This window comes from Anabrus simplex, chromosome 1, assembly GCF_040414725.1.
Source record: "Anabrus simplex isolate iqAnaSimp1 chromosome 1, ASM4041472v1, whole genome shotgun sequence".
Lineage (NCBI taxonomy): Eukaryota > Metazoa > Arthropoda > Insecta > Orthoptera > Tettigoniidae > Anabrus > Anabrus simplex.
In genome coordinates, this window is record NC_090265.1 from 965190603 (window position 1) to 965216208 (window position 25606).

General features: G+C 39.4%; 1 protein-coding gene across 2 annotated transcripts in view; it reads right to left on the reverse strand.

Moving 5' to 3' along the window:
• Positions 1 to 24784, reverse strand: part of na (sodium leak channel non-selective protein na) — a 711066-nt gene extending 686282 nt beyond the window's left edge. For both annotated transcript variants that reach the window (XM_067148870.2, XM_067148869.2), the window contains exon 1: positions 24501 to 24784. In XM_067148870.2, the coding sequence (XP_067004971.1) occupies positions 24501 to 24557 (57 nt within the window). In that variant the 5' untranslated portion in view covers positions 24558 to 24784. The remainder of the gene's footprint in view (positions 1 to 24500) is intronic.
• Between the last annotated feature and the right edge of the window lie 822 nt (positions 24785 to 25606).

A 25606-nucleotide genomic window follows, 5' to 3' on the forward strand; every position in this document is an offset into this window, starting at 1 on the left:
TAATTTCTTTATAAATCTCATTCTAACCATATTTAAATATTTCAAAATATTTGTTCCTCTTCCCCATTCTCTGGCCAGCCAAACCGTCATCTTTTCAATTTTTTCTACTTTTTCTATCTCTTTTTTACTCAACACTTTCTTTTTCAGCTCTTCTAACTCCCTACATTCAATGAATATATGTAGGTCCGACCATTTCTCTCCACACAGAATACATCTACCTGCATTTTCTGTACCTATCCAGCCTCTGTTGGTAGGAGTTCCAAAAATCCACCAGTATAGACCTCTCTTGCCCTTCCGGTCCTCCACTTCGATTTTCGGGTTCATGATTTAGAAGGAATTAGCTGTCGGCTATGAATACAAAATGTTTTGGCCAATTGCATAGAAGTGAAAATGTAAAATCAACCACAAAAAAACATTCTCAGGACAGCTGATGGTGGGGTTCGAACCACTCATTTCCCTAATGCAGACCCATTCCATGCAGCCATTCTGCCTTGTTCCCACCCTACATCATACAAAGTTCAAAAAAATTAGGGAACATATTTTTAAACGTATGCCATGCTCCACAAAACAACACCTCACACCCAGGTTTCTTACCAACTAACCTTTATTTTTTAGCGTTGAAGTACACAAAAGAACATTGATGGATTCGCATTCATTTTCAGAACACAAATGGAAATGTCCAAATAGAAGCGAAAACAAAGTGATAACAGACCTCCAGGGTGGATTTTTATCACAGTTGGAGAACTTCAGTATGGTGTATGTCTTCCACGAGCCTGGAAATCAACATCTATATCATCATTTATCACAGCTCGGCACCTATGTAGCAAGCTCCGTATAAGTCGACGGAGGTCATGTTGCGGTATCAGGTCTCACTCTTCACACAGTGGTAAGATTACCATGGATGACAACAAGATCCATACGGCCATCAATACTGATGCCACTCCACATCATCATAGAACCTTATCTGAATTGGTCACCTTCCTGGACAACATTTGGCATGTACTGCTCACCGCAGTGTCTCCATACACGTTGACGTCCATCACGCTGTGTCAGGGGAAATCTGACTCGTCTCTGAACAACACAGGTCTCCATTGGTGAAGATGCCAGTTGACGTGGGTACGGGCAAACAGAAGGCAAGCTGCGCGATGTTGCTGCGTTAAACGGGGCACTCAAACAGGACGTCTGGGTTGTAAGGACACTTCTCTTAACCTGTTTCATACTGTCTGGTCAGACACCGTGACTCCAGTGACCCTCCTGAGGTCTTGTTGCAATTCTCTGGCAGTTGCTGAAGGATGCTGCAACGCACAGATGGTCAGATATCGGTCACCTTTGGGGTTGTCAAGCATCCACGACCTTGTCCAACCCTCCTTGTGAACTGGCCTGTCTCACTGTAGCGATTCCACAAGCATTGAATAACTGACGAAGAGACATTGAGATCCACAGCAACATGAAGAAAAGTTCATCCTTCCTGGATCAAAGTGACGGCCCTGCAATTTGAACCTCGTTAGGATGTCTCATGAGATGTGCTGGTTTACGTACAATGTGCTCAAATGACCGCAGTAGTCTGTGTACCTCACAACGACACACGGATGCACCACTATTCACTTTGTTTTGAGGGGTCACCTGACAGTTTAATGCATGGCTACGCCTACAGATGGAGTATAACTTTGAATTGACATACCCTGAGTAGCTAAGTTCTCAAAGTATGCTGTAAGACCATTAGAACTCCCCAAATTAATGTTCACATACCAGATGTTACAAAACAAGATCCCCTGATTTTTTTGAGTTGTGTATATAAAGTAGAAAATCTCTGGCCAACAAGGACCGATAATGGATAACCTGGAGCACGGTACGAGTAAACATTGCTGGATAGATCTAGCAATTGTGTAAGATTGGTTCACAAGTCATCCACTACCAGCTCTCAAAATAAAAAAGGGAAAGAAAGTACTATTCAGAGATTTGACCTTATGTTTGAGCCTGAATGTTGTAAATGTACATGAAGAAAATGATGTGCACTTAATGCTGCCTAATGGTCGTTGAAAGCAAAAGGTTGTTGATGATGATGATGATGATGATGTTTGTTTAAAGAGGCCTAACAGCTAGGTCATTGGCCCCTAATGGTATGAGGTACAACGAAATGAAACGATAATTAAAACTTCAAAATATATCCAACGACTACAATCTAAAACAAATGAGATAAAAATGACCATGAATCCAAAACAAGCAGTGGATCCAACTTGCAATGCCTTATTTTCTGAGATGATGCTTGTTGTCCAAAGGGTCCAAAATCCAGGTCACCGGCCCCTCATAATGGTACTATCACTGATAAAGCAGAACCATGCTGTTCCTCCTGTAGTGGTACTAACCACAAGTAACGTAGACTCATGGTGTTCCTCGCATGATGGTACTAATCACAGGTAATGTAGACCCATGGTATGTCACTCATGGTACCACTCACAGGTAACACAGGTCCACAGTGTTCCTCACATAAGGGTACCACCCACAAGCAACGTAGACTCATGGTGTCCCTCACATAGTGGGACCAGTCACAGGCACTGGGTAGATCCATGGTGTACCCCACACAGTGATACTAATCACAGATTCACATTGTGGTACTAATTATAGGCGATGTAGACACACCATGTACCATGCATTATGAACCACCCACAGACAACATAGACCCATGGTGTCTCTCATATAGTGGTACTACTCATAGGTAACGCAGACCCATTCTTAACACGGTGGAACCAACACGAGCGGAGCATTCGGCACCTTCTCACACTAGACACTAGTCTGTGCAGCCGAGTGCCCGCTCCCCGCCTCGGTGGGATGCACATGATGGTACTAATCACAGGCAATGCCACTGTTCCTCACATAATGGTACTACTTCTGGGTAACATAGACTCGTGGTGTTCCTCACATGGTGGTCTAATCGCAAATAACATTGTTCCTCATGTAATGGTACTAGTCACAAGTAGTCTCACTGTTCCAGTCCATCATCCCTTGGTCGCCCCTTATGACAGGGAGGGAATACCGTGGGTGTATTCTTCGTCTGCATCTCCCACCCACAGGGAGTGAAAGCAAAAGGGAGACATGTGCTTGAAAAATGAAAACAGTCTGATGCAGGCAAATGAACGAGTATGCTTCTGGAGGATTAGTTCCCGATCCTTTCATAAACTGTCTTGGAAGAATTGGAACCAAATACGGCAAGTAACCTCTAAACGCAGGCTTCAAGAAAGCAGGAATAGTTCTTGTCGACAAAGAAGAAATTTTAAAACGGATGCCCAATTATGACAGACAAGTGAATTTAACCTGGTTGGAGAAACCTTCCTTGAACAACTCGAAAACAAAAGGAATGAGTTTGTGAAATCTCGCCCCACTAAGAAGAAGAAACTACAAATTCCTGCTGGCAAAAGCATTTGTGTTAGTTATCCCCAAGTTTCTCAAGATAATTCTACTGAACAGAACAAAATGCCATGAACATCTAATGCTGCAAAAATAAAATGTTCTAAACCCTCAAAGCCACAGACACATAAACAGAAGAAGAGAATTTGTGGTAATTTAACTTCAGAAGATGAGGATGCATTCAGTTTTCAGTCTGAAGGAGATAGTGACATCAGCATTTAGTGATGAAGAATTTGTAGGACAATTACTATGTAAGAGATTTGGAGAAAAGCTTTCAAACTCCCAGTCAAAAAATCAAAGAAAAGTTTTAAAATAAAATAGAAACTAAAAGAAACACTAAAGGTAGGAAATTTTGTACTAGTTATGTGGAATGATAATGAATATCTGGGTGATGTTCATGACTTAAAAGATGATGGTGGGTTTGTAGACTGCATGGTATACACAAAAAGGGAGTGGATGTGACCTTTCTTACATGAACATGTCTTATGGCTGGGGGTCATCTGAAAATTTCTGAAACGCGACAAAATGTGTGACGGAAGTAATGTCACATTAGTCGTTACCATAGGCCTTGGTCGCCAAAGATGCTGCGGCAGTGGATTTGTATAAATGGAGTGTGCTGAAATAGAAAATGCACCATCAGCGACGTCACATTAGTTGTTACCGTAGGCTTTGGTCACCAAAAATGAAAGACATATTCATGATCACTGGCTTTTCGTAAAGGGAAAAGTTCCTTTTTCTTCCGAATAGTTTTATGTCCCACTAAGATATTGACTATTTTTAGCAATCCCAGGTTGGGAAAGGGATAGGAAGGGGAGGGTATCAGCCATAGCTTAATTAGAGTATAGCCCCAGCATTTGCCTGGTGTGAAAATGGGAAACCACTGAAAACCATCTTCAGGGCTGCCAATGGTGGGATTCGAATGGATGTGGCTTAAGAAAAAGGATTTATTTTATAAATGGGAGGATATTGTTTTTAAGACCAAAAATGCTTAAGAGAGACATGTTTTCTTCACCTCAATTGTAGAGTACTATATACATTGTTAACTTTTTTCTTAAATCCTTAAATCAGATCTTTTCTTTCCTTTACAGTTAAGTTCGTAAGGTCTTTTGGAATCTTAAGTATCGACTTTATTTATTTATTTAATCGTATGGTGATTATAACAACAAATTCATAAGTCCAGGTCCAAGTCCAAGTGTTTCAGCCACTCTACAGTACTTTCTGAAAGATGAAACAGGTCGTTGGGGCTTCCGGAGCAGGCATGAAGAGGCCAGCGCAGGATGACATGGTCCATGGTCTGCTCCTCTTCACTGCATTCACACATTGGAGAATCCATCCAACCCCACTTATGGCATAAGAAATTGCAGCATCCATTCCCAGTTTTCAGTCTGTTGAGGCGACACCACAGTTTTCTTGGGAGATCGAATCCCTTCATTTTCCAAGTTGGATTTAGCTCATGAGCATTAGTTCTAGATGTTAAATTTGACCACTCATCCCACCAGCTCTGGTTCAGATTAAAATTATCACTCAAGAGTATTCCAGCCAGTACACTTGCTGGTCTCCTAGATCAAAGTCGTTGTGGCGATGGGTAACACAATTCCCGGTGAAATGGTAATGAGGGAGATGACCAGATCTTCTTTGCTTCTCATAGCAGAGCTTCCTTTCGCCTCAGGTGGGGTCATGGAATATGACAAAGTACGGGTAACCAGTGGCAAGGTGTTGACTTTACAGTGCCAGTGATGCAGCGCATGGTATCATTCAGCTTAGTATCCACTTTATGCACATGTGCACTTTCCAGCCATACCGGGGCACAGTATTCTGCTGTTAATCGTAAGCAGTCAGCCAAGGCTCCCCAGGAACTGCCACAAAGCTTGTGCAGGATGTTATTCCTTGTGGCGATTTTGTGAGAGAGCTTGGTGAGATGTTCTTTGTAGCTCAGAGTTCTGTCCAGGGCGACTCCTAGATATATCAGGAACAAATTGTACTTTAGTTTTTCGCCAAGGAATAAAACAGATGGCTCATAGTTTGCGAGTCAGTTGCTGACATGGAAACATGAAACCTCGGTCTTAGAAGCACTTGAGATCAATCGCCAAGACTTGAAGAACGTAGTCATTTTGTCCAAGTCTGCTGAAAGAATGGCTTCTTCATCCTCAAAATTTATGCTTTGAGCTACCAGTGCAATGTCGTCTGCATAGATGAACTTAGTAGCTGTGGTTGATGATAAGTCATGGATGTAGAGTTTGAAGAGAAGGGGGATGACAGTTGCTCACATCCACAGGATTCTACTTATTGATTGCCCTGCACGTGTCCCCAGGGTGGTGCTAAGCGAGCAACAGCGACATAAGGTGATACAATTGAATGACATAATGTCTCAAACTTCTGGAAATAACGGTTCTTTTCAGAACCACTCAATAATGGACATTGGAACTTCAGTCGGTATTTTCCATCTAAATATTGAAGGCTTGAGTCGTGCCAAATGTGAATATCTTAGAAAACAGCTGAACAACCTCAACATTAGTATCGACTGTATGCATTTTACAACCTTGCCAATTCATATATAAACACTCATTTATTCATTTCTACCAAAATAAACATGTTCGGTAACTTGTTTGTAAAATAAAATGTATATTATTAAAGAACGCAAGTCTACTTGATCCCACTTTGCTTTAACATGGAAAGGAAACAGGAGGAAAGGTCTGAGCTCGCAAAACCCAAATATAAGGATAACTTGAAATGTAGAGAAATATAAATCTACAAAATCTGGATTTTCAGGCTCTATCAGTCAAAAATATTCTGAAGTGTATAACAATAAAAATCTTATGTCCAAAAATATGTCTTAACTCTTAGAAGGCAGAATTTAATATATTATATCCCATAACATGTTGCCTACAAGTGGAATTTATATTAAATGGTAAGAGATCCAAGGTTACCAGCGCAAGTAATCATTTTAAAAAACTCGACAGATGGCAGTTAACGACACTTTTAGGTCTGGCTGAAAGCGGAATCTTTGAATAGAGTTGTGTTACCTCCCTGCTAGCTTTTTATAACCTGTGAGAGGCTATCGTGTTCCATCAAGCATGTGTCACAAGTTTTGAGACCAGCTTTTTACGATATATATATAAAACTATTTTGTGACATGGTTAGTAAGAAGCGAGTCAGTGGGCGATAGATTGCTTCTATTTTGGAGTCTACAGATGTAGATATATGTGATTTTTCATTTGAAGAGTCCAAAGACAGGAATTAAAGTACTGAATCTTCTCAGTGCAAGAGCAACTCAAGTGCCCCAGAGAACGAAACAGCTGATGAAAGGACTGACATGAGTGACTTAGACCCAGTACCTTCAAGTAGCATTCCAACATACATTATTTTGTCGCACCAACACAGATGGGACAGGGAAGGGATAGGAGTGAAAAGAAAACGGCCATGGCCTCAATTAAGGTATAGCCCCAGCATTTGCCTAGTGTGAAAATGGGAAACCATGGAAAACCACCTTCAGGCCTGCCGACAGTGGGGTTCAAACCCACTATCTTCCGAATACTGGCCGCACTTAAGCGAATGCAGCTTCCGAGCTCGGTATATAATATTAATCAGGGACCACTTTTACATTCATATTTTGACACGGTGACCGAGCCTATAGAGCACTTTTCACTATTTTTTAAATTGCAATTTTGACATAATTCGCCAGGAAACAGTAATTCAAGGAAACAAATGGAAACAACAGACAACACCTCCCTAAAATTGTACTGAAGAAGAAACCAAAGATCAGGATTTGGGAATTGGAGGAGGAGGATAAAAGAATGGCATTCCAAGATTGTATAAAAAGGAAGTTGCCTAACACGGAAATACGAAGTGGAGAAGAAGAGTGGGACAATTTAAGACAGACATTTGTGGAAGCAACAATTGAGGTATGCGGGAAAACAAAAGTAAAGATTAAGGGAAAGGAGACACGGTGGTGGACAGACAAAATAAAAAAAGAAATAAAAGAAACGAACAAGGTGAAGAAAGAAATGGATACGAAAAAGCAAAAAACATATCAGAGGGATGAGAATAAGATAGAAAAGTTACATGTGGAATACAAATGACTGAAACTACAAGTAAAGAGGAGTTTCAAGAAAGAAAAAGAGAAATGTTGGGGAGAGTTTACCAACAAAATTGAGCAAGATAGGTGAGGGAATCAGAAACTACAGAGTAATAAAATTGAAAAGAATAAATCAAGAAAAAATCAAGGCATCAGAGAGAGATGATGGATCGATAGCACATGATGAAAAGGGTCTTCAGAAGGTGATGGCAAAGTATTTTGAAACCTTTATAATGAGGATGACAGCTCGGAGGATGGAGGAGATAAGAAAATGGAAATAATAGATGGAGAAAAAGAAGAGAACCTGATAACATGGTTGGAACTTGAAAGGCCAGTGAAAGCAATGACCAAAGGTAAAGCAAGTGGAAAAGACGAATTCAATGCTGATATGATTAAGGCAGCAGGAAGCATTGGACTACAGTGGCTATACCGAGCCCTCAATACAATATGGAAGGATGAAAGCATTGTGCCATTGTTCAAAAAAGGAAGATGTGAAAATTATAGAGGTATAACCCTATCATCACATGGGTTAAAAATAACGGGGAAAGTCATAGCCAAAGGACTGACGGATATAATATAAACACAGTTAGAGAAAGAACAATATTGCTTTAGACCAAATAGATCAACAACAGACTTGATATTTACAGTGCGAACAACATGTGGCGTGGAAGACTAATTCGGGCAGTAAATTTGATTTTAACATTAGTTGTTGATTTAACGTTTGTGGACTCCATAATAATCATAATAATTTGTTTAGAAGTGGTAGAGGCACTAGCATATGATGGTCACCCTATGTTGAAGGCCCAGTGTGGTTTAAGCCCATTTCGGAATTCGAGCGGGACAAAAGTCCGGCATGAGGTAAAATTGAGTCATACTGATGTTGATGTAGAAAGAGATGAATCCCAAGGCCTACGTCGATATTATATGTCGATTCCGGTGTTATGAGTGGCAGAAGAGTCCACGCACCGAGGATTAATTAATTAGTGAATTAAATGTTTTGAAGAGTTCCAGTGGAATAAATGGACTTCAAATGAGAAGGAAGGAATGATTTATCACTCGCAGGGACTGGATGGAGATTCCCAGCCACGAGGTGCTATGGGATTTGAGATCTGTCTTGGGAGGACATGGTGTTCCCATAAATTAACGACAGTACGAAATGATATAAGGTTGCGGTTCGAATACCGTTATTGTGCCCCGAGCGATGTGAAATCGGATCTTGGTGGTTCATATTGAGATTTAACATATAGATGACTAAATGTTAACGACTGGAAATTAAAATATAAAATTTCAAAATAATAATATTCCAAGTAAATCATGTCTTAACTGATTGATTAGTGCCAAACTAGACCGGAACCGTAAAGGATTATGCATTTAAAATAATAATAGTTAACTGCCGTGTAACAAGTGAAATTAATCTATTAATCTATATATCTATATATATAAAATAAGAGTTTTGTCTGTACATTGCTCAGAATTTGAAAAGAATGGTATTTCTGTATCGGCCATATCCATAGTAACAAGGAAATGCACTTTTTACTTTTCCATAAGTTCTGTCTGTCTGTCTGTATGTACATGCATCACGAGGAAACGGCTGAAGAGAATTTAATGAAAATTGGTATGTGAAGTGCGGGGATTAGCCGCTACAATCTAGGCTATAAATTATTTTACTCACGCTGAGTGCAATGGTAGTTTAGGGGAAGGCCTAAAATTTAATTCTCAAATATTTATATTATTAGTGGTCCTATCGACAAATATTACATACATAGAATTACATTTCCGATCATTTATGTCATACATTGTTACCGTACCAGGTTTGATAACACAGATATTCAGGAATTTGTATTTTTGTTGCCAAGTCCATATCAACGCCGAGCCACGAAGAAATGGGTTAACAGAATTTAATGAAAGTCGGTATATAGAGTCGAGGAATAAGAAACTACAGTCTAAGCTATAAACAATTTGATTCGCCTTGCATGAAATTGTAGTTTAGGGAAAGGCGCCTAAAATTTAATTTTTAATTGCCTATGTTATTTGTCCTATCGAAAAGTGCTACTTAGCAAAAGTTATAGAGAATACAATTTCCGACCATTTATGTTTTATTCAATTTTACCGTACTGACTATGATAAGACTGGTATTTCAGAGTCGGAAGAAAACTAAATGTGAAGGCCTACAATCTTGAAAGCGCATAACATTGATCAACAATGGCATTACATTGACCATTGTTTGTGGTGATGTTCTTTGTCTGTTTGCTGCCGCTCAACTCTGATAGATGGGATTACTGCTGCATACTGAGTATAACAGGCTGACTGAATATTGGCAGGAAATAGTCGGAGAGTTAGAAAACTTTCTTCTTTAGAATGTCATTCCTCTGGTTCATACATTTGCTGATACGGTACTGCTGGTACGTAACTCACTGGTTCATCATAGTATTCCACCTATTCGATCCCTACTCTGATGCATTGTTTTGAATTAGCACTGTGCACTCTTAAGGCAGAGGATCACTTTGTAGTAGTAGTAATAGTCGTAGTGGTAGCATGACCTGGTCTAGAATTACCCCCCCGAAAAAAAGAATAAGAGTGTTCACGGCTCACAGCAGCCTGCAGCTTGGTCTTTCCAGCTCTGGAACGTTGGACTGTTAGATCGGCTGCGTAGTACTGTTCGTTAAAAGTGAGAAAATGCATGGTTATTCATTTGATCGAGTATTTAATGTGAAAACATTGCTTTTACTTGTGCCATTCCTACTGACGTCATTGTAATGCCCTGTGTTCATTTCAGTTGGGAATACTACTAAGACCATCTTCCTGAGGATCAGTTGGGAATACTACTAAGACCATCTTTCTGAGGATGCAAAAAGGCAGGTGGAGAGCGAGTGTCTGCCATTACAATGAAATGGCATATGGCTTTTAGTGCCGGGAGTGTCCGAGTACAGTGCAGGTCTTTTGATTTGACTCCCGTAGGCGACCTGCGCGTCGTGATAAGGATGAAATGATGATGAAGACGACACAAACACCCAGTCCCCGCACCAGCGAAATTAACCAATTATGGTTAAAATCCCCAACCCTGCCGGGAATCGAACCTGGGACCCCTGTGGCCAAAGGCCAGCACGTTAACCATTTAGCCATGGAGCCGGACACCATTACAATGAAAATTCCGTAACGCAGTTGTCAAATGAGAAAAGACGTTTGGTGATTTCTCCGGCGCGTTTCTAGGGTAACGTTAAGAGCTATGCAATTTAATACAGTCTTGCTCACAATGTGTACTATACCTAAACTACAATTCTGTATACAATGTAGAATTCTGTAGCGAAGCACGGGTACATCAGCTAGTTTATCATAAAAATAATTTGATGAAGCATACGAAGAAGAATTTATTATATTATTTCTGAGAATAATAATGGTGAAAAATGAAATTAAAATATTAAACCAATGATGATTAAGTGTTACAATAATGATGATCTCCACTAATAATAATGAAAATGAAAACCTACAACCTGTTTTCCAGTCAATGACCGGGTCAGGGATGGAATGAATGAAGCAGATATAGGCTATTAGTACGATGGGGTCGCCACTCCCAAAGTGATTTATTAATGACTGATGGATGCTATGAAATGAGAATGGAGAGCTCCACTAATAATAATAATAAAATTAAATATTTTTAAAAATTATTTCGGAGGATGATGTTGACGGATACTGGAGAAATAACGTAATAATATCAAGTTGTTGTAAATAATAAGTTAATTTTGTGATGTTTAATGTGATGGCAAATCCCTACATCTGGACCATTAGGTTAGAGTCTCTTTCTTGTTTCCTTCAGTTAACGATAGCATATCTTGGTTAGGAACACGGGGACGGTTTTGTATTATCCCGAGTTGGTCTCATCTCAATAAAGGTGGAGGCGATGACATGAACTGGAGTACGGGTGCTCATTCGGTTGTACTAATTGGCGTCGTATATTTTTATATACGTACTTGGCTTCCCGCAGCCGTGACAGGTTCTGGACCTTCGAAACGTTCTCCACTCTACTCTGGTGTTTGGCCGCAGCGCGTGACCTTGAGTGTGCCGTGCTGGTCACCGGGAGCTGGCGGCTTTCTACTACAGATCTGTTCGTCTGCGAATTCAAGCCTTTTTGATCTTCGCATGTTGATTGGTAGTGTTGTGACTTTGTGCAGGACAGAATGTAGTGTCGTGTCTTTGTGCCTAACAGAGTGTGAAACTGACCTCCAACATTCATAAACATTTTACATGTTTTTTATGGCTGATGATGACCTAGACTAAGGTCGAAACCGGTCCCATTTAAATAGAAATGTGATTGCTACGTTTCTTTCTTTTGAGTATTGAATAGGTTGAACCTCCTTTCCAGTTATTTAATTTTTAACATCAATAATTTCAATACGGAACAATGAAGTTTTTATCTTTAAATGTACACATCATACGCTAATAATAATAATCATAAATGGTCATGGTGTTGTCACGAGGGTCGTCTACAGTGTAAAATTTTAATATGTGAAAATTTCAGGAATGATTTGCCAAACTATGGGCAAAATAAGGGTCAACGAATTTTGTGTGTGTTCAAATTTATTTTAAATAAAATGTTCCTTGAGCAAGGAAACCATTCCAGGTTCTTGTTCTTGTAGAATAGTAAACCCTTGGTGACCGTTTAAATATCTGTCCCCATTCCAAGGACGGAGCCTCCTATTTTTCCCTTTGATCTGATTTAATAATTTTGTTTGTTTTCATGATGAGCCTTAAAGTTAATAATTAGAGTGTCCCGTTCAACCCTGTAGTACTGATTAGATGGCACCCAGATATTTAATTGGAGATTTCGTATCTTCATGAATTTTTTAAATTGTTTATTAGTTGCGATAGATTCGGACTGTAACACTCCCTGAGATAAATGCTGGTTGGGACTCAGGCTTTGAGCGAATACACTATATGCAGTAGTCAAGGAACTGAAGATTTTGTAATGGATATTTTAGCTGTTTAAGAAGAGTGCTCTTAAAAAGACTGGCTATTTACTCGCCGATAAGACGAAAACACCAAAGCATTTCATTTATCCATAAATAAGTTGTCGATATTGTTCTCTTCCAAAATATTGAGAAAATCATCCTTATTTTACAGGAAATGAAAGAGATTATGAATACGAGGACTGTTTCTAAAGACGTTTTAGATTCATTCCATTGACGAAATATCACCAGCTGGTACAGATCTCTCCACATGGTTATGAGGGTATTTAGGGGTTGTAGTAAGGATGTAAAGGAGATGGCATATAAGTCTCTGGCAAGACCTCAACTAGAGTATTGTTCCAGTGTGTGGGACCCTCACCAGGATTACTTGATTCAAGAACTGGAAAAAATCCAAAGAAAAGCAACTTAATTTTTTCTGGGTGATTTCTGACAAAAGAGTAACATTACAAAAATGTTGCAAAGTTTGGGCTGGGAAGAACTGGGAGAAAGGAGACGAGCTGCTCGACTAAGTGGTAAGTTCCGAGCTGTCACTGGAGAGATGGCGTGAAAGGACATCAGTAAACGAATAAGTTTGAGTGGTGTCTTTAAAAGTAGGAATACTCACAATATGAAGATAAAGTTGGAATTCAAGAGGACAAATTGGGGTAAATATTCTTTTATAGGAAGGGGAGTTAGGGATTGGAATAACTTACCAAGGAAGTTGCTCAATACATTTCGAATCTCTTTGCAATCATTTAAGAAAAGGCTAGGAAAACAACAGATAGGGAATCTACCAGTAGTGATTGATTTTTCATCTTGCACAATAATGGAAAAACATCTAGAAAGGAACAAGGAAATCATCTTCGTATTTTTGGATTTGGAAAAAGCTTATGATACAGTTAAGAGAAATCATTGATTAACAAGATAAAAATGTTGTATCATGAAGGTAAAAGCAGTGTACAAGTGGGGAGTGGTAACTCTGAAACATTTTACACAAAAAAAGGTCCCAAGCAAGAAAATGCACTGTCACCATTATTAATTATTATATTGATGGATGAAATCATAAAACATGTAAAACAGAGTATCAGTAGTGATTAAATGAATGCTTTGGTATTTGCAGATGATGTGGTGATTTGGGGAAAGGGGGAAAAGGAAGTACAAAGGAGACTGGACGTTTGGAATGAAAATGAGTTTGGAATGGTAATTAGTAAAAAGAAAACTGTAGTCATGCACTGTAGAAAAGAGAAGCCAAGTGAACGTAGACGAAGAACGGTTAGAGAATGTAAAACAGTTTACATATCTCGGTAGCATTATTAATGGAAGTAATGAAATCAACCCTGAAATTAATAACAGACTAAGTAAAGGTGGGATGACAAAGTACCCAAGAGAATGAAATTAACATTATATAAACAGTATTTCATACCAATTGTAACATACAGACTAGAAACGCTGGTAACTAATAAGAGACAAGATAGTAAGATCCTAGCAGTAGAAATCAAATGTTTAAGAACATCAGTTAAAAAGACAAGAGGAGATAGAATTCAAAATATTAAAATCAGAAGAGACCTGAATATAGAACCGTTAGTACAGAATATACAGAAAGCAAGACTGGAATGCTTCAGACATGTAAAAAGAATGCGAAAGGAAAGAGTAGCAAGAATGGGAATGGAAAGAGAAGTTAAGGAAAGAGACCAGTTGGAAGATCGAGAAGAAGGTGGATGGATCAGATTTGGAAGGACATTAGAAAAGCTGGATTGGATGTGGCAGAAGTAATGGAGCAGGAAAAGTGGAAGGACAGAAAGGCATGGAGTAGGCTTGTTGACCACACCCGAGTGACTGGAGTGGAACATTGATGATGAAGATGACATATTCATGTTTATAGCTAGTAATCTATAATTCTGGAAGAGTTTTAATTTGCCATATTTTCAGTCCATGTACAGATATAAAACACTCCCACCTGTGTAGAGTTAAAAAGTTTTATTATGATAAAAGGAAAATATTTCATATTTTGGCTCCAGTCAACCTTCTTTACAGTACCTACTTTCTCCTCCATTTTCTCCCCCTCATGACCCTGTTCCACCTCCCTCTTCCTGTTCTCTACTCTACATTTCCCTTTCTTCTTCCTCTGTAACACTTAGCTGTTCCTCATCTCTGTTCTACCCTTAGTGACTCAAATCAATTCCTGACCGATACATTTCCTGTACTCTTCCCTAGACTAGACCCCTTGGCCGTCAATTTCCTTCCCCGTAAAACACTAACCCACCTGTCTTCCATAACTTCTCCCCTTCCTTCCTGTCTACCAACCATACTTTGCACATTGTTTAAGGGAGACCTACATTCATTCCAATGCTCCATTAGAATCCTAATGAATCAATCACCACTGATCTGCAATTAGAACAGTCACCCAGGTGGCAGATTCCCTAAAAGTTGTTGACCTAGACTTTTCTTAAATAATTTCAAAGAAGTTGTAAATTTATCAAACAACACTCATGGTAAATTATTCCAATCCCTAATTCTTCTTCCTATAAACAAATATTATCTCTCTCAAACTCTCTCTTCTTCCCCTATAACACTTAATGACCGTTCATACTCACAGTCCCTACACCTGCATACCTTAGCCATTCTTTAACCTTCAAGGAAAATTTACGAAAATAAACACATCCTATGAATTTTCAAAAATCGAAGAAAAGAAATACTGTATACTATACAAGGACTACATGGCAGCAAAGAAAGCAAGATACTACTAAAACTACAACATTACAATACTATTCCGGTATATTCTAATTATAACCAGGTAACTGAAACTGTACAAATACAGTTTACACTAACCTATTTTCAGGTCAGGATCATCCTGGCACCGTATGTGACAGTAGACAGTTCTACCTGCGACTGTCTCGCCGAGGTTCAAACTTGACACCCAAAGGGGAGATCAATGGCCAGGTGAAGCCTTTGTGTAGGAAATGACACACAAGTTCACCACAAAGGAAAATATGGTCAATGGTTTAAATTGCAGAAGAGGGCCCCAGTACCAACGACAGATAAAACGGAAGAACTTCCTCCTGTCAGCAACACCTGTACTTCAGTGAAGTGGTTGCAAAAGGCGTCTGTACTGAGGAGCGGCTTAAAGTTATACCTGGAAGTAGGTATAAAATGCCTCTGGGAATAGTACAAGTTGTCTTACGTTGCACCGACACACATAGGTTTTATGGCGATAATGGGGCAGGAAAGGGCTAGAGCGGGAAGGAAACGACCTTGGCCTTAATTAAGGTACAGCCTGGTGTGAAAATGGGAAACCACAAAAAATCATCTTCAGGGCTACCGACAGTGGGGTTCAAACCACTATCTCCTGAATACTGGCCGCACGTAAGCATCTGCAGCTCTCAAGCTCGGTCCTCTGGGAGTGGTGACCCCACTGTAATAATATATAATATGGTACTTCTGAACTTGCCTCAGAAAAGGTTAAGGCATACGCTGCAAGCGACTTGCAGTTCCTTGGGTGCAGGGGGCATTGTGAAAAATGGGCCACCAGTAGCCAACATCATGAACGTAGACATAATTAACCTTATGATCCCGACAGGAAAGGCAGAAGAAGTGGTGAATTTTATGGAGAAAGAGAGTATAGAAATGATGGGGATGAGCGAAGTTAAACAGAGGGGGGAAGAAGAAGAGAATGACGAAAGAATATACACAATACTGGAGTGATGGCCGAGACACACAAAATGGAGTGGACACGATAATTTCAAAACAGCTGGAGGAGTACGTGGATATGAAAGAGTACATCAGTGACAGGATAATGAAAATTATACTGAGAATGAGGAAATGTAAGAAACTGGTTAGATAAGAAAAGTTTGGAAGAATTTACACAAAAGATGGAAACAGATGGAGCTGGCAGTAAAAGAATGCTGTATGGAATTATACAAAGTAATTGGAAAGAAAGAATTTATACAAAGCTCATGAAAGAGGAAACTGAAGAGTTGATAACACATCCAGAAGGAATAAAGTGATAATGGAAGGAGTATTTTGATAGACTGCTGAATGTAAGAAATTGTAGTAATATGGTGTGATGACTCAACAGTAGATGATATGAGGGGGGATCAAATATAAACAGGATTTTATTTTTTATTTAAATTCATTTATTGAAGAACACAAGGCAATTACAATTAATTTTTCCACATACTTTCCTGCTTTGGAAATGCATTTGTCCCAGCATATGGGCAACTTTTAGATACCCTCATCGTAAAAAGAACAGGGTCGTGTCACCAGCCAGTTGTGCACGAAGTCTTCCACACTCTTCATCTTCAAATAGTTGCCCTCGTAGAGCTTCTTTAAGCGGTCCGAACAAATGGAAATCACAGGGTGATAAATCCGGGCTGTAATGAGGATGATCTAGTGTAGTCCAGTGCATTTCCTGTAGCTTGGAGACAGAGCTGCAGTATGGAGCCACGCATTGTCGTGGAGGAGGATGACCTGTCGAATCAGTTAGTCTCGTCTTTTGCGACGATATGCAACCCTCGCCTTGTTCAACAGCTTGCAGTAGTAAGCAGCATTGATTGTGCATCACTCATGCAAAAATTCAATCAGCAAAATACCTCGCCGATCAAACAAAAGGTTGCAAGAATCTTGCCAGCTGACAGTCGAGTCTTGGGTTTCACTGGTGCCGACTCCCTTTTCCTCCGCTACTCCTTACTGGCTTGTTTGGATTCGGGAGTGTTGTGGTCGGTGGACCCATGTTTCGTCGCAGATGACGATCCGACTCAAAAATGCATCACCTTCTTCCGCAAACCATGCTGTAAGGCGTCGACAGACCTCCAAACGCCTCAACTTCAGATTTTTGGTCAAAAGGCCAGGGACCCATCTGGAACACACTTTATGGAATTGTAGGTCGTTTGTGATGATTACTTGACAGCTCCCATAACTGATTCCGACTTTTTCTGCAATTTTTGATACTGTCACCCGTCAATCGTTGTCATTAATGTCTTTAACCATACAAATGTTTTTGTCTGTAGTGCTGGTCCGAGGATGGCAATCGTGTTGCTGATTTTCCACAAGTTCTCGTCCTTCCTTGAACTTTTTATGCCAGGCAAACACACGCACCTTGACAATGTTTGATCACCGAACTGTGCAGTCAATCTCTGGCAAATTTCCGCTGCTGTAACTCCTTCACGAGTAAGAAATTTTATAATTACGCATTGCGCAGTGGAGGGGTGCACCAAATGCACCGACATATGAGCGTTACTGATGAAACGGCGGGAAATATCTAATATCACGCTCTCCCCACTCCTAACGGTCCCGCCAAAGCACAGCAGCAGCACGGGGCCAGTCCTACCAACTGCTGATGTTCAGGAACAAAAATCCTGTTTATATTTGATCAACCTTCAATAACCATGTTACAGGTGGAATTAGCAGTCCATAAAATTAAAATGGGGAAGGCACCAGGGATGCATGAAATTAGTGTGGAAATGATAAAGGCTACTGGACCTGTTGGACTACAATGAATGTACATATTGTTAAAGTGCATATGGAAGCAGAAATGTGCACCAGAAGACTGGGGAAAGGGAATAATAATACCAGTCTTTAAGAAGGAAGAGAAAACAATGGGTGATAATTATAGAGGAATCACACTCTTATCAGCAGTTGCAAAAATACTGGAAGGAATGTTAGAGAGGAGAATGAGAAAAAATGTAGAAAGAGAGTTGCCAGAGGAAGAGTTATGGCTTTAGAAGTACAAGATCAACAGTGGACCCAATCTTCAGCATGAGGCAATTAATGGAAAAGAATTGGGAATATGGAAAGGATCTGGTCATGACATTCAAAGGCCCCAGGGGCTCTGAACTTAGGAGCGTGAGTTGGCGACCACGGTGCCCTTAGCCGAGTCCTGGCATTGATTCCACTTACTTGTGCCAGGCTCCTATCCGACCTCACTTGGTCAACTCTTGTTCTCTTCGACCTCGACAGTATTAGTTTGCGAATCCCAGGAAGTCTTACATTTTCAAGCCCTTTGTGGCCCTTGTCTTCCTTTGGCCGATATCTTCATTTTTCGAAGTGTAGGATCCCTTCCATTTTGCCTCTCCGATTAGTGTTAATGCAGGATGGTTGCTTAGTTATACTTCATCTTAAAACAATAATCACCACCACCACATCATGACATTCATAGATCTAACAAAGGCATACAATAGTGTTCCCTGGGAGAAGGAGTATGGAAAGGAGGAAGACTCACTGAAGCAGAGAACATCTAAAACAATGGCAAACTACTCCAGAGGGCTAACAATTTTAAAATCTAGGTATCACAATCCAAACAACGGGAAAGAGTTTCAGATTAAATATAAGATCTAGAGCAGTGGCGGCCACTACAGCTATGAATAAAATCAGAAACATCACACAACTATCGATTAGCACAGCTATGGACCTGTTTAGGTTAAAGATACTACCTGTTCTGACGTATGGCCTAGAATTAGTGGGAGAATACCTCACATACAAACAACTGGAAGAATTGGAGCGAGTAAAGGCTAGATACCTGAAGAGAATTTTAGGAGTCCTGCAGAATGCAAGATCGAGGCTAGTGTATGAGCTTACCAGCGGGACCTTCTTAATAGAGGATCTGAGATGAGAGCTCATACTTCCAACTAGTACCAGCTTCAAACAGCTTGTACAAGATCTGCATGAGAAGAAAAACAACATACCGGAGGACTTCTATGCAACATCTACTATGCAAGACAGGACCTGGATGGAAGCTAATCATGATATGCAACACGTGACGACGAGATTGGCGATCCATGGTTTTCACCACAAGATGTGCTGCAACAAATTATTTCACGAACCAAATGACGAATGTGTGTGTGTGCGTGTGTGTTTTTGTGTTTGGAATTCTGTGATAGATACCATATTGTAAAATGCACGAATAGACAGAAATCCATCGTAGCTTATAGCAAAGAAAAGTAATGTAAACATAATGTAATGGTATTCTGCAAGACATGTGCGCATTTTCAATAATAAAATATAAAAAAAGGGATTGGGTAAATGAACTGTAGAAATGGTGTTATCAATGTACATACACTGTTTTAGCAGCGTAAAGAGTGTGTTTGGAAAGACAGAATGGTTTAGAAATGAAACTGGACTAAGACAGCGGAGTGTGCTGTCACCTCTCGTGTTTCTAATGGTTATGGATGAAATTGTAAAGATAAAGGAAGCATATGAAGGGTCAGGGGAAAAAAGCAGGAGAGTCAGTATTTGTACAACTTGAGAAAAAGCAGTTTTTGTGCTTGACTTCCCTAGTTCTTTCCCCTAACAGTGCTAATTTCTCCTGATTCACCTGATTTTTTTCCATTTCCGACCTCTCAATAGATGAGCATGATCACTCTGAAGTGGACTGTAACAATATCTCAATTTCGATGAAAAAGTGACCTGTTTTTTTTTCCCCTGACCCTTCATATGAGAATGGGAAGATGAAGTTATTACTAGCTGCAGATTATATTGTGGTCTGGAGAACAGACAGCAAAGTACAAGAATAATTTGATGCACTGAACAAGAACATTGAAAAGTATGGTATGAATATCAGCACAGAGGAAAGCACGACCCTGGTGACATCAAGAGGAGAAAGACAAGGTGAAGGCATTATGAAAATTGGTAGTCAAAGCCTTGAAATTGTTAACAGTTTCAAATATCTAGGGAGTAAGTTAATGCTGAATACAACGCTGGACATGAAGATTAGCAGAAGGGCAAAATGCATTCTAGCAGAGTGTAAGAAAATTTGCCTGGAATATGGAAGTATAAAGAAATAATGTACAAAATTTCTTATGCGCACATATTGACCTATTCACAACTATTTTTTTATTTTCCACCTTGTCGATACACTAAATTGCTTAAGCCAACTTATTGGTTAAAAGTGGTACATGTTTTGTATATTATTAACAATTATTGTCAATCTTCTTTTTGTTAATTTTAAGGACACTTCCTCTAAAACAATGATACTTTGTCGAATTATGAATGTTTCACCTAAACAGTGTTATCTGACTGAAGATAATGTTGATAATATACGAAACATGTACCACTTTTAACCAATAAGTTGCCTTATGCAATTTAGTGTATCGACAAGGTGGAAAATAAAAAATACTTAGTTGTGAATCTGTTTAAGTGCGATATGGACCATGAAGCTGATTTTATGTAATCATATTGACCTATGCGGCTGAGAACAGGACAATGACAAGTAGGGAGGAAAGTAGAATTCAAGCCAGTGAAATGAAATACCTAAAAAGTGAATTAGCTCAAACAGATTGAGAAGCGAATATCTGAGAGAGGAAGTTGGAATGGAAAACCTAAATGAGAGAATTGATAGGAGTAAACTCATATGGTCTGAATATGTAAAGAGGATGGAGGAGTAAAGATGAAGTGTAATAGACTGATACAACTTGAAAACAATATTCTTTAACCCATGGGTAAAGAATGCAAGTAAGCCTGTCGAGCTTGAATCATTATTATTATTATTATTATTATTGTTTTTATGATTATTATTATGACTTGTGAGATATGGCCATGAAGTGTTTGCATCCATTTATTTGTATTATTATTATTTACGTAGTAAGGTATGGAAAATCATATTATTTATGAGGTTATGGCATGAAACATGTGCTGTATATATATGAATATGAGTTTAGTTAATGACGAACCTTCCTTACATTGGAACTATGCTAGTGGACACTCTAGAAATCACTACAAGAAATTTTGTGACAAATAATCTTCCAGATGTCTGGCCAGGCACATATATAAGGAGGCGGACTTGATAGTGGAGTTGAGTTATTGTTTAATAGTTGTTGTTTTTGTGAACTCATGTTGTACTTGTGCCAACATGCTACAGTGGCAGTCAGCTGTTTCAAGATGGCAGTATTAGTCTTCTGATTCTTCGTGATAAGCAGTTGTTAAGAATGGTGGTTTATTGATGTGTAACATGTAAATAAAACCAGTGTACCCAAGTGACTGCATTTTCTGTGCATCTTTGTGAATACATCAAAGAATACCACAACAGATGATAGAGAAGAATTTCGAGAGAAAGCGAGAGGGAAGCCTAGAAAAAGGTGGACCAATCTGATAAAGAGGAGTTCAAGAAGCAGTTACCTGGACTGGGACAAAATGATGGAAGAGGAAGGTGAGAGGAGAGAGGAAGATGGAGAAGTGCCTTAAATGCCCCAATCTGGCAGGAGCTGGACAAGGAAAAAGGAGGAGGAGGGTTGTGGCGGTGGCGATAATCTTTTAACAGAAGACTGCCGCTTAGTTAAATGCTGAAATACGGAAAGGATTACACACTAATGAAGCAAGTAAATTACTATCTAATGATGTAACTATCATACATCACAATATATGAACTGCACTTAGGTGAATCCTAATTATAACAGGTTAAGTGAAACAATAGAAATGAAGTAAAAACTAAACACTTAATGCTTGAAATCCAGTTATATACGCTGAAGGAGAGTTTTACAGCTGTGATTGTTTGCAATGTATTAGGCCTAAAAAGCAGTGTTGGCTCCTGACTTAAACATTTTAAGTGGCTACTTCTGAAAGTATTTAATTAACATTCAGTGGTATCTTGCGTTATATGTCAAACTTCTAGAACAGAGATTTTCTCAAGTGTTTTGAAATTATGTTGTATATAATTCTTAACTACCCCAAGGACATGCCTAGATATATTCACCAAATGGTGTTGTAAAAGCATTAGAAGTTGTTTTGAAAAGAAGAGAAAGATTAAGTAACTATATAATGCTGCTTCTAAAAAATAAAAAATATTTTAAAAAATATAAAAAAACAAACCCACAATTCCAAAGGGCACCCTGCAAAACAAATACTATGGAACTCACATAAAGACTGTTCATTCAACCCCCCCAAAAAACTTTTCTTGTAGGGTGTTTGCTTCTTTGTGCTGAATAGGGTTTGCCATTGAGACTCTCATTAAAGTAATTTTTAAATAAGAGGGGAACTACAATACCCAAATTAATTAACATGCCTGGGGAAGAATGGGATAGGAAGATCATGCAACAGCACAAGGGCCAGCTTTCAACAACAAACATGCACATGTAGCTATGAATCAAGTTACAGTCTTGTCATGAAGACGTGAGCAAAAGTGTGGAAGGTTTGGCTCCAGAAGGGATTTTCCACAACGATGAGATAATTTAACTGATAATCTGGGCTGCAAATAACTAGAAATTCCTAGTTCATACCAAAACAATATTTGTTTCCCCAATGATAATTAAGTTAAAAACACAGCTGTGCCATCTAATAATAAACGTTCAGGGTCACTTACGTTCAAGGCATGTGTTCCTAAACTTTTTGGCAAAACTGTCATTCTTTTAAAAAAAATTTAGACACAAAAAATTTAATTTGAACAGAAATCTCAACAGTTACTACCAATTACCTCCGATATGTATGTACGATTTTATTTCAGAGTTTTTACATAAAAATACAATTACAACACATCCTCTTAAAAGTTAAAAACTTGTCAAATTCATCCCAGTTTACAGTACATAATTTACAGCTGAATACGAAGTATCCATTCAAGTGATCAAAGTTCTTAAATCTTTACTTTGTTCTCCATCTCTGTTATTATACTCATTTCATCGTGTGGCTTTTAGCACTGGGAGTGTATGAGAATATGTTCAGCTCGCCTGGTACAGGTCTTTCCAACTGACACTCATAGGCGTGTGGAATGATGAAGTAGGGAGAGGGTAAAAACTGGTGTCAGAACATAACCTACTCCAATCAAATATCACCAAGGGGTCTGCTAACATCGCCAACAGATGAACAATCCACCATGATATGATATGAACACTGAAGTATAGAAAGCTTGCGATCGAGCAGGTGGTGGTGGCGATTACTGTTTTAAGAGGAAATACAACTAGGCAACCATCCTGTATAAGCCTGTAACACTAATCAAAGATAAAAATGGAAGGGATCCGACACTTCAAAAAATTACATCAGCCAAAGAAAGACAAGGGCCACGAAGGGCATGAAAATGAAAGACTCCCTAGCCCTCGGAAAACTAATAGTGTCGGGATTGGAAAAGAACATGAGTTGGCCAAGGGAGGTCGGACAGAACAGATTAAATTGAGGAACCTGGCACAAGTGGAAGCAATGCCAGGACTCAGTTAAGAGCCCCCTGGTCGCCAACCAACCCTTCAATGTTCAGAGCCCCTGGGGACCCTTTTTAGTCGCCTCTTACAACAAGCAGGGAATACCGTGGGTGTTATTCTACCGCATCCACCCACAGGGGAATTGCATTCAAACATCTGATATTACCGTTAATAAAGTATTATTATTATCTGATAAATCCGACAAGTGCCATCTCTGGCATATTTTCCTCGCTTATACAGCTAATTACGGCTTTCCGTGAAAAGTAAATATTTCAAAGAATGGTGGTGGTGGTGATTATTATTTTAAGAGGAAGTACAACTAGGCAACCATCTTCTATATAACACTAATCAGAGGGAAAAATGGAAGGGATCCGACACTTCGAAAAATGAAGATATCGGCCAAAGGAAGACAAGGGCCACGAAGGGCGTGAAATTGAAAGACTCCCTAGCCCTCGCCAACCTAATAGCGTCGGGGTCGGAAAAGAACAAGAGTTGACCAAGAGAGGCCGGATAGGAGACATGAAAGTGAGGAGCCTGGCACTAGTTAAGTGGAAGCAATGCCAGGACTCAGCTGAGGGCCCCGTGGCCGCCAACCCACGCTTAAAAGTTCAGAGCCCCTGAGGCCCCTTTTAGTCGCCTCTTACGACAGGCAGGGGACACCGTGAATGTTATTCTACCGGCCCCACCCCCAGGGGGATCAAAGAATGGCCCACAACAAAAGAAGTGTCTCCAACCAAACATGTAAGAACAAAGACTCTCATGCAAGTACTAACACTTGCCTAGATTTTGTGCATTTAATACAACCGGAAGGAATGAATTTGTAACTAAGAAAGCATGCAGTAACATTCTCGTAATTTCTTATTAACAGGCACTAGTTATTTCCTACAAGTTAATAAATATCCCAAAAAATCACTACAGTTCCACTGTTGCACCCTCAGTATCCCTTTAGGAAATATAACCTACCAACTGATGTTCCCTAAGAACTTGATTGGGCATTGAAGAGCGTCTCATTTCAGCCATTCTGTCATTTACAGGAAGATATTGTTTGCTTTCACTGATGGACCTAACCACTTCAAAAGAAAATAAACCTGTCAGCTGATTTCAAGAGGAAAATCTTGTGTACATTTTCACATTCTGTTTAAATTATAGCACAGTTTCAGACATAGGTCAAATAAAAGTTTTAATAGAAAAGAAAAGGACATTGCGATCGGAGTTACATCTTCGGACAACCGCACACCAGGCAGAAGCCAAAGAGTACCGAGTATAGGCACAAACCACTGCCTGCTCGATCTGCATCCCAACCATCGGATGCGGATCGAACAGGCAGTGGCACAAACAAAGAGAATGTGGCACAAATTATTTCCTCTTCGGGTTAGAAAGTACGGAATACGTAAGCAATTGTAATTGAATCGGCGAGTTGAGCGAGTGAGTTGAAAAGAGCACACATTCCTTACTTTTCAGGAGAAAGGTAAACCTGTTTTGTAGCTAAACGAAAGTTTTGAACAAAAAAAGGTTCTATTAGGCATGTATACATCATATTTCTGCGTATTCAACTACAAAGTATGGAAATGAGACTATGGAGTGGGTGTGTGGGAAACTGGGAGTGAAATTTCTAGATCCTAATGGGTGGGTAGGAGATAGGGATCTGCGCTCAGATGGCCTTCGTGTAAACCGCAGTGGTATGTATAAGTTGTAACTCATGAGTTAGCTGGAAAATTTATAATGTCCAATAACGGACCATTTATATAGGTAATATAAATTTACTCATTCAGGACAAATATTTCAGATTCCCTATGGGAATCAACATCTATATCACGTATAAGTTGGGAAATTTGTTTGGAAGGGTAATAGGGAGGTACATTCAGGGAAACGGGATGGCTAGGGAGCGGTGATAAGGGAACAGGGAACTGGAAATCAAGTAGGGATGACATAAAATTGTTAGTGATGAACTGTAGAAGTATTGTAAGGAAAGGAATAGAATTAAGTAATTTAATAGATATATATTTACCAGATATTGTAATAGGAGTTGAATCATGGCTGAGAAATGATATAATGGATGCAGAAATTTT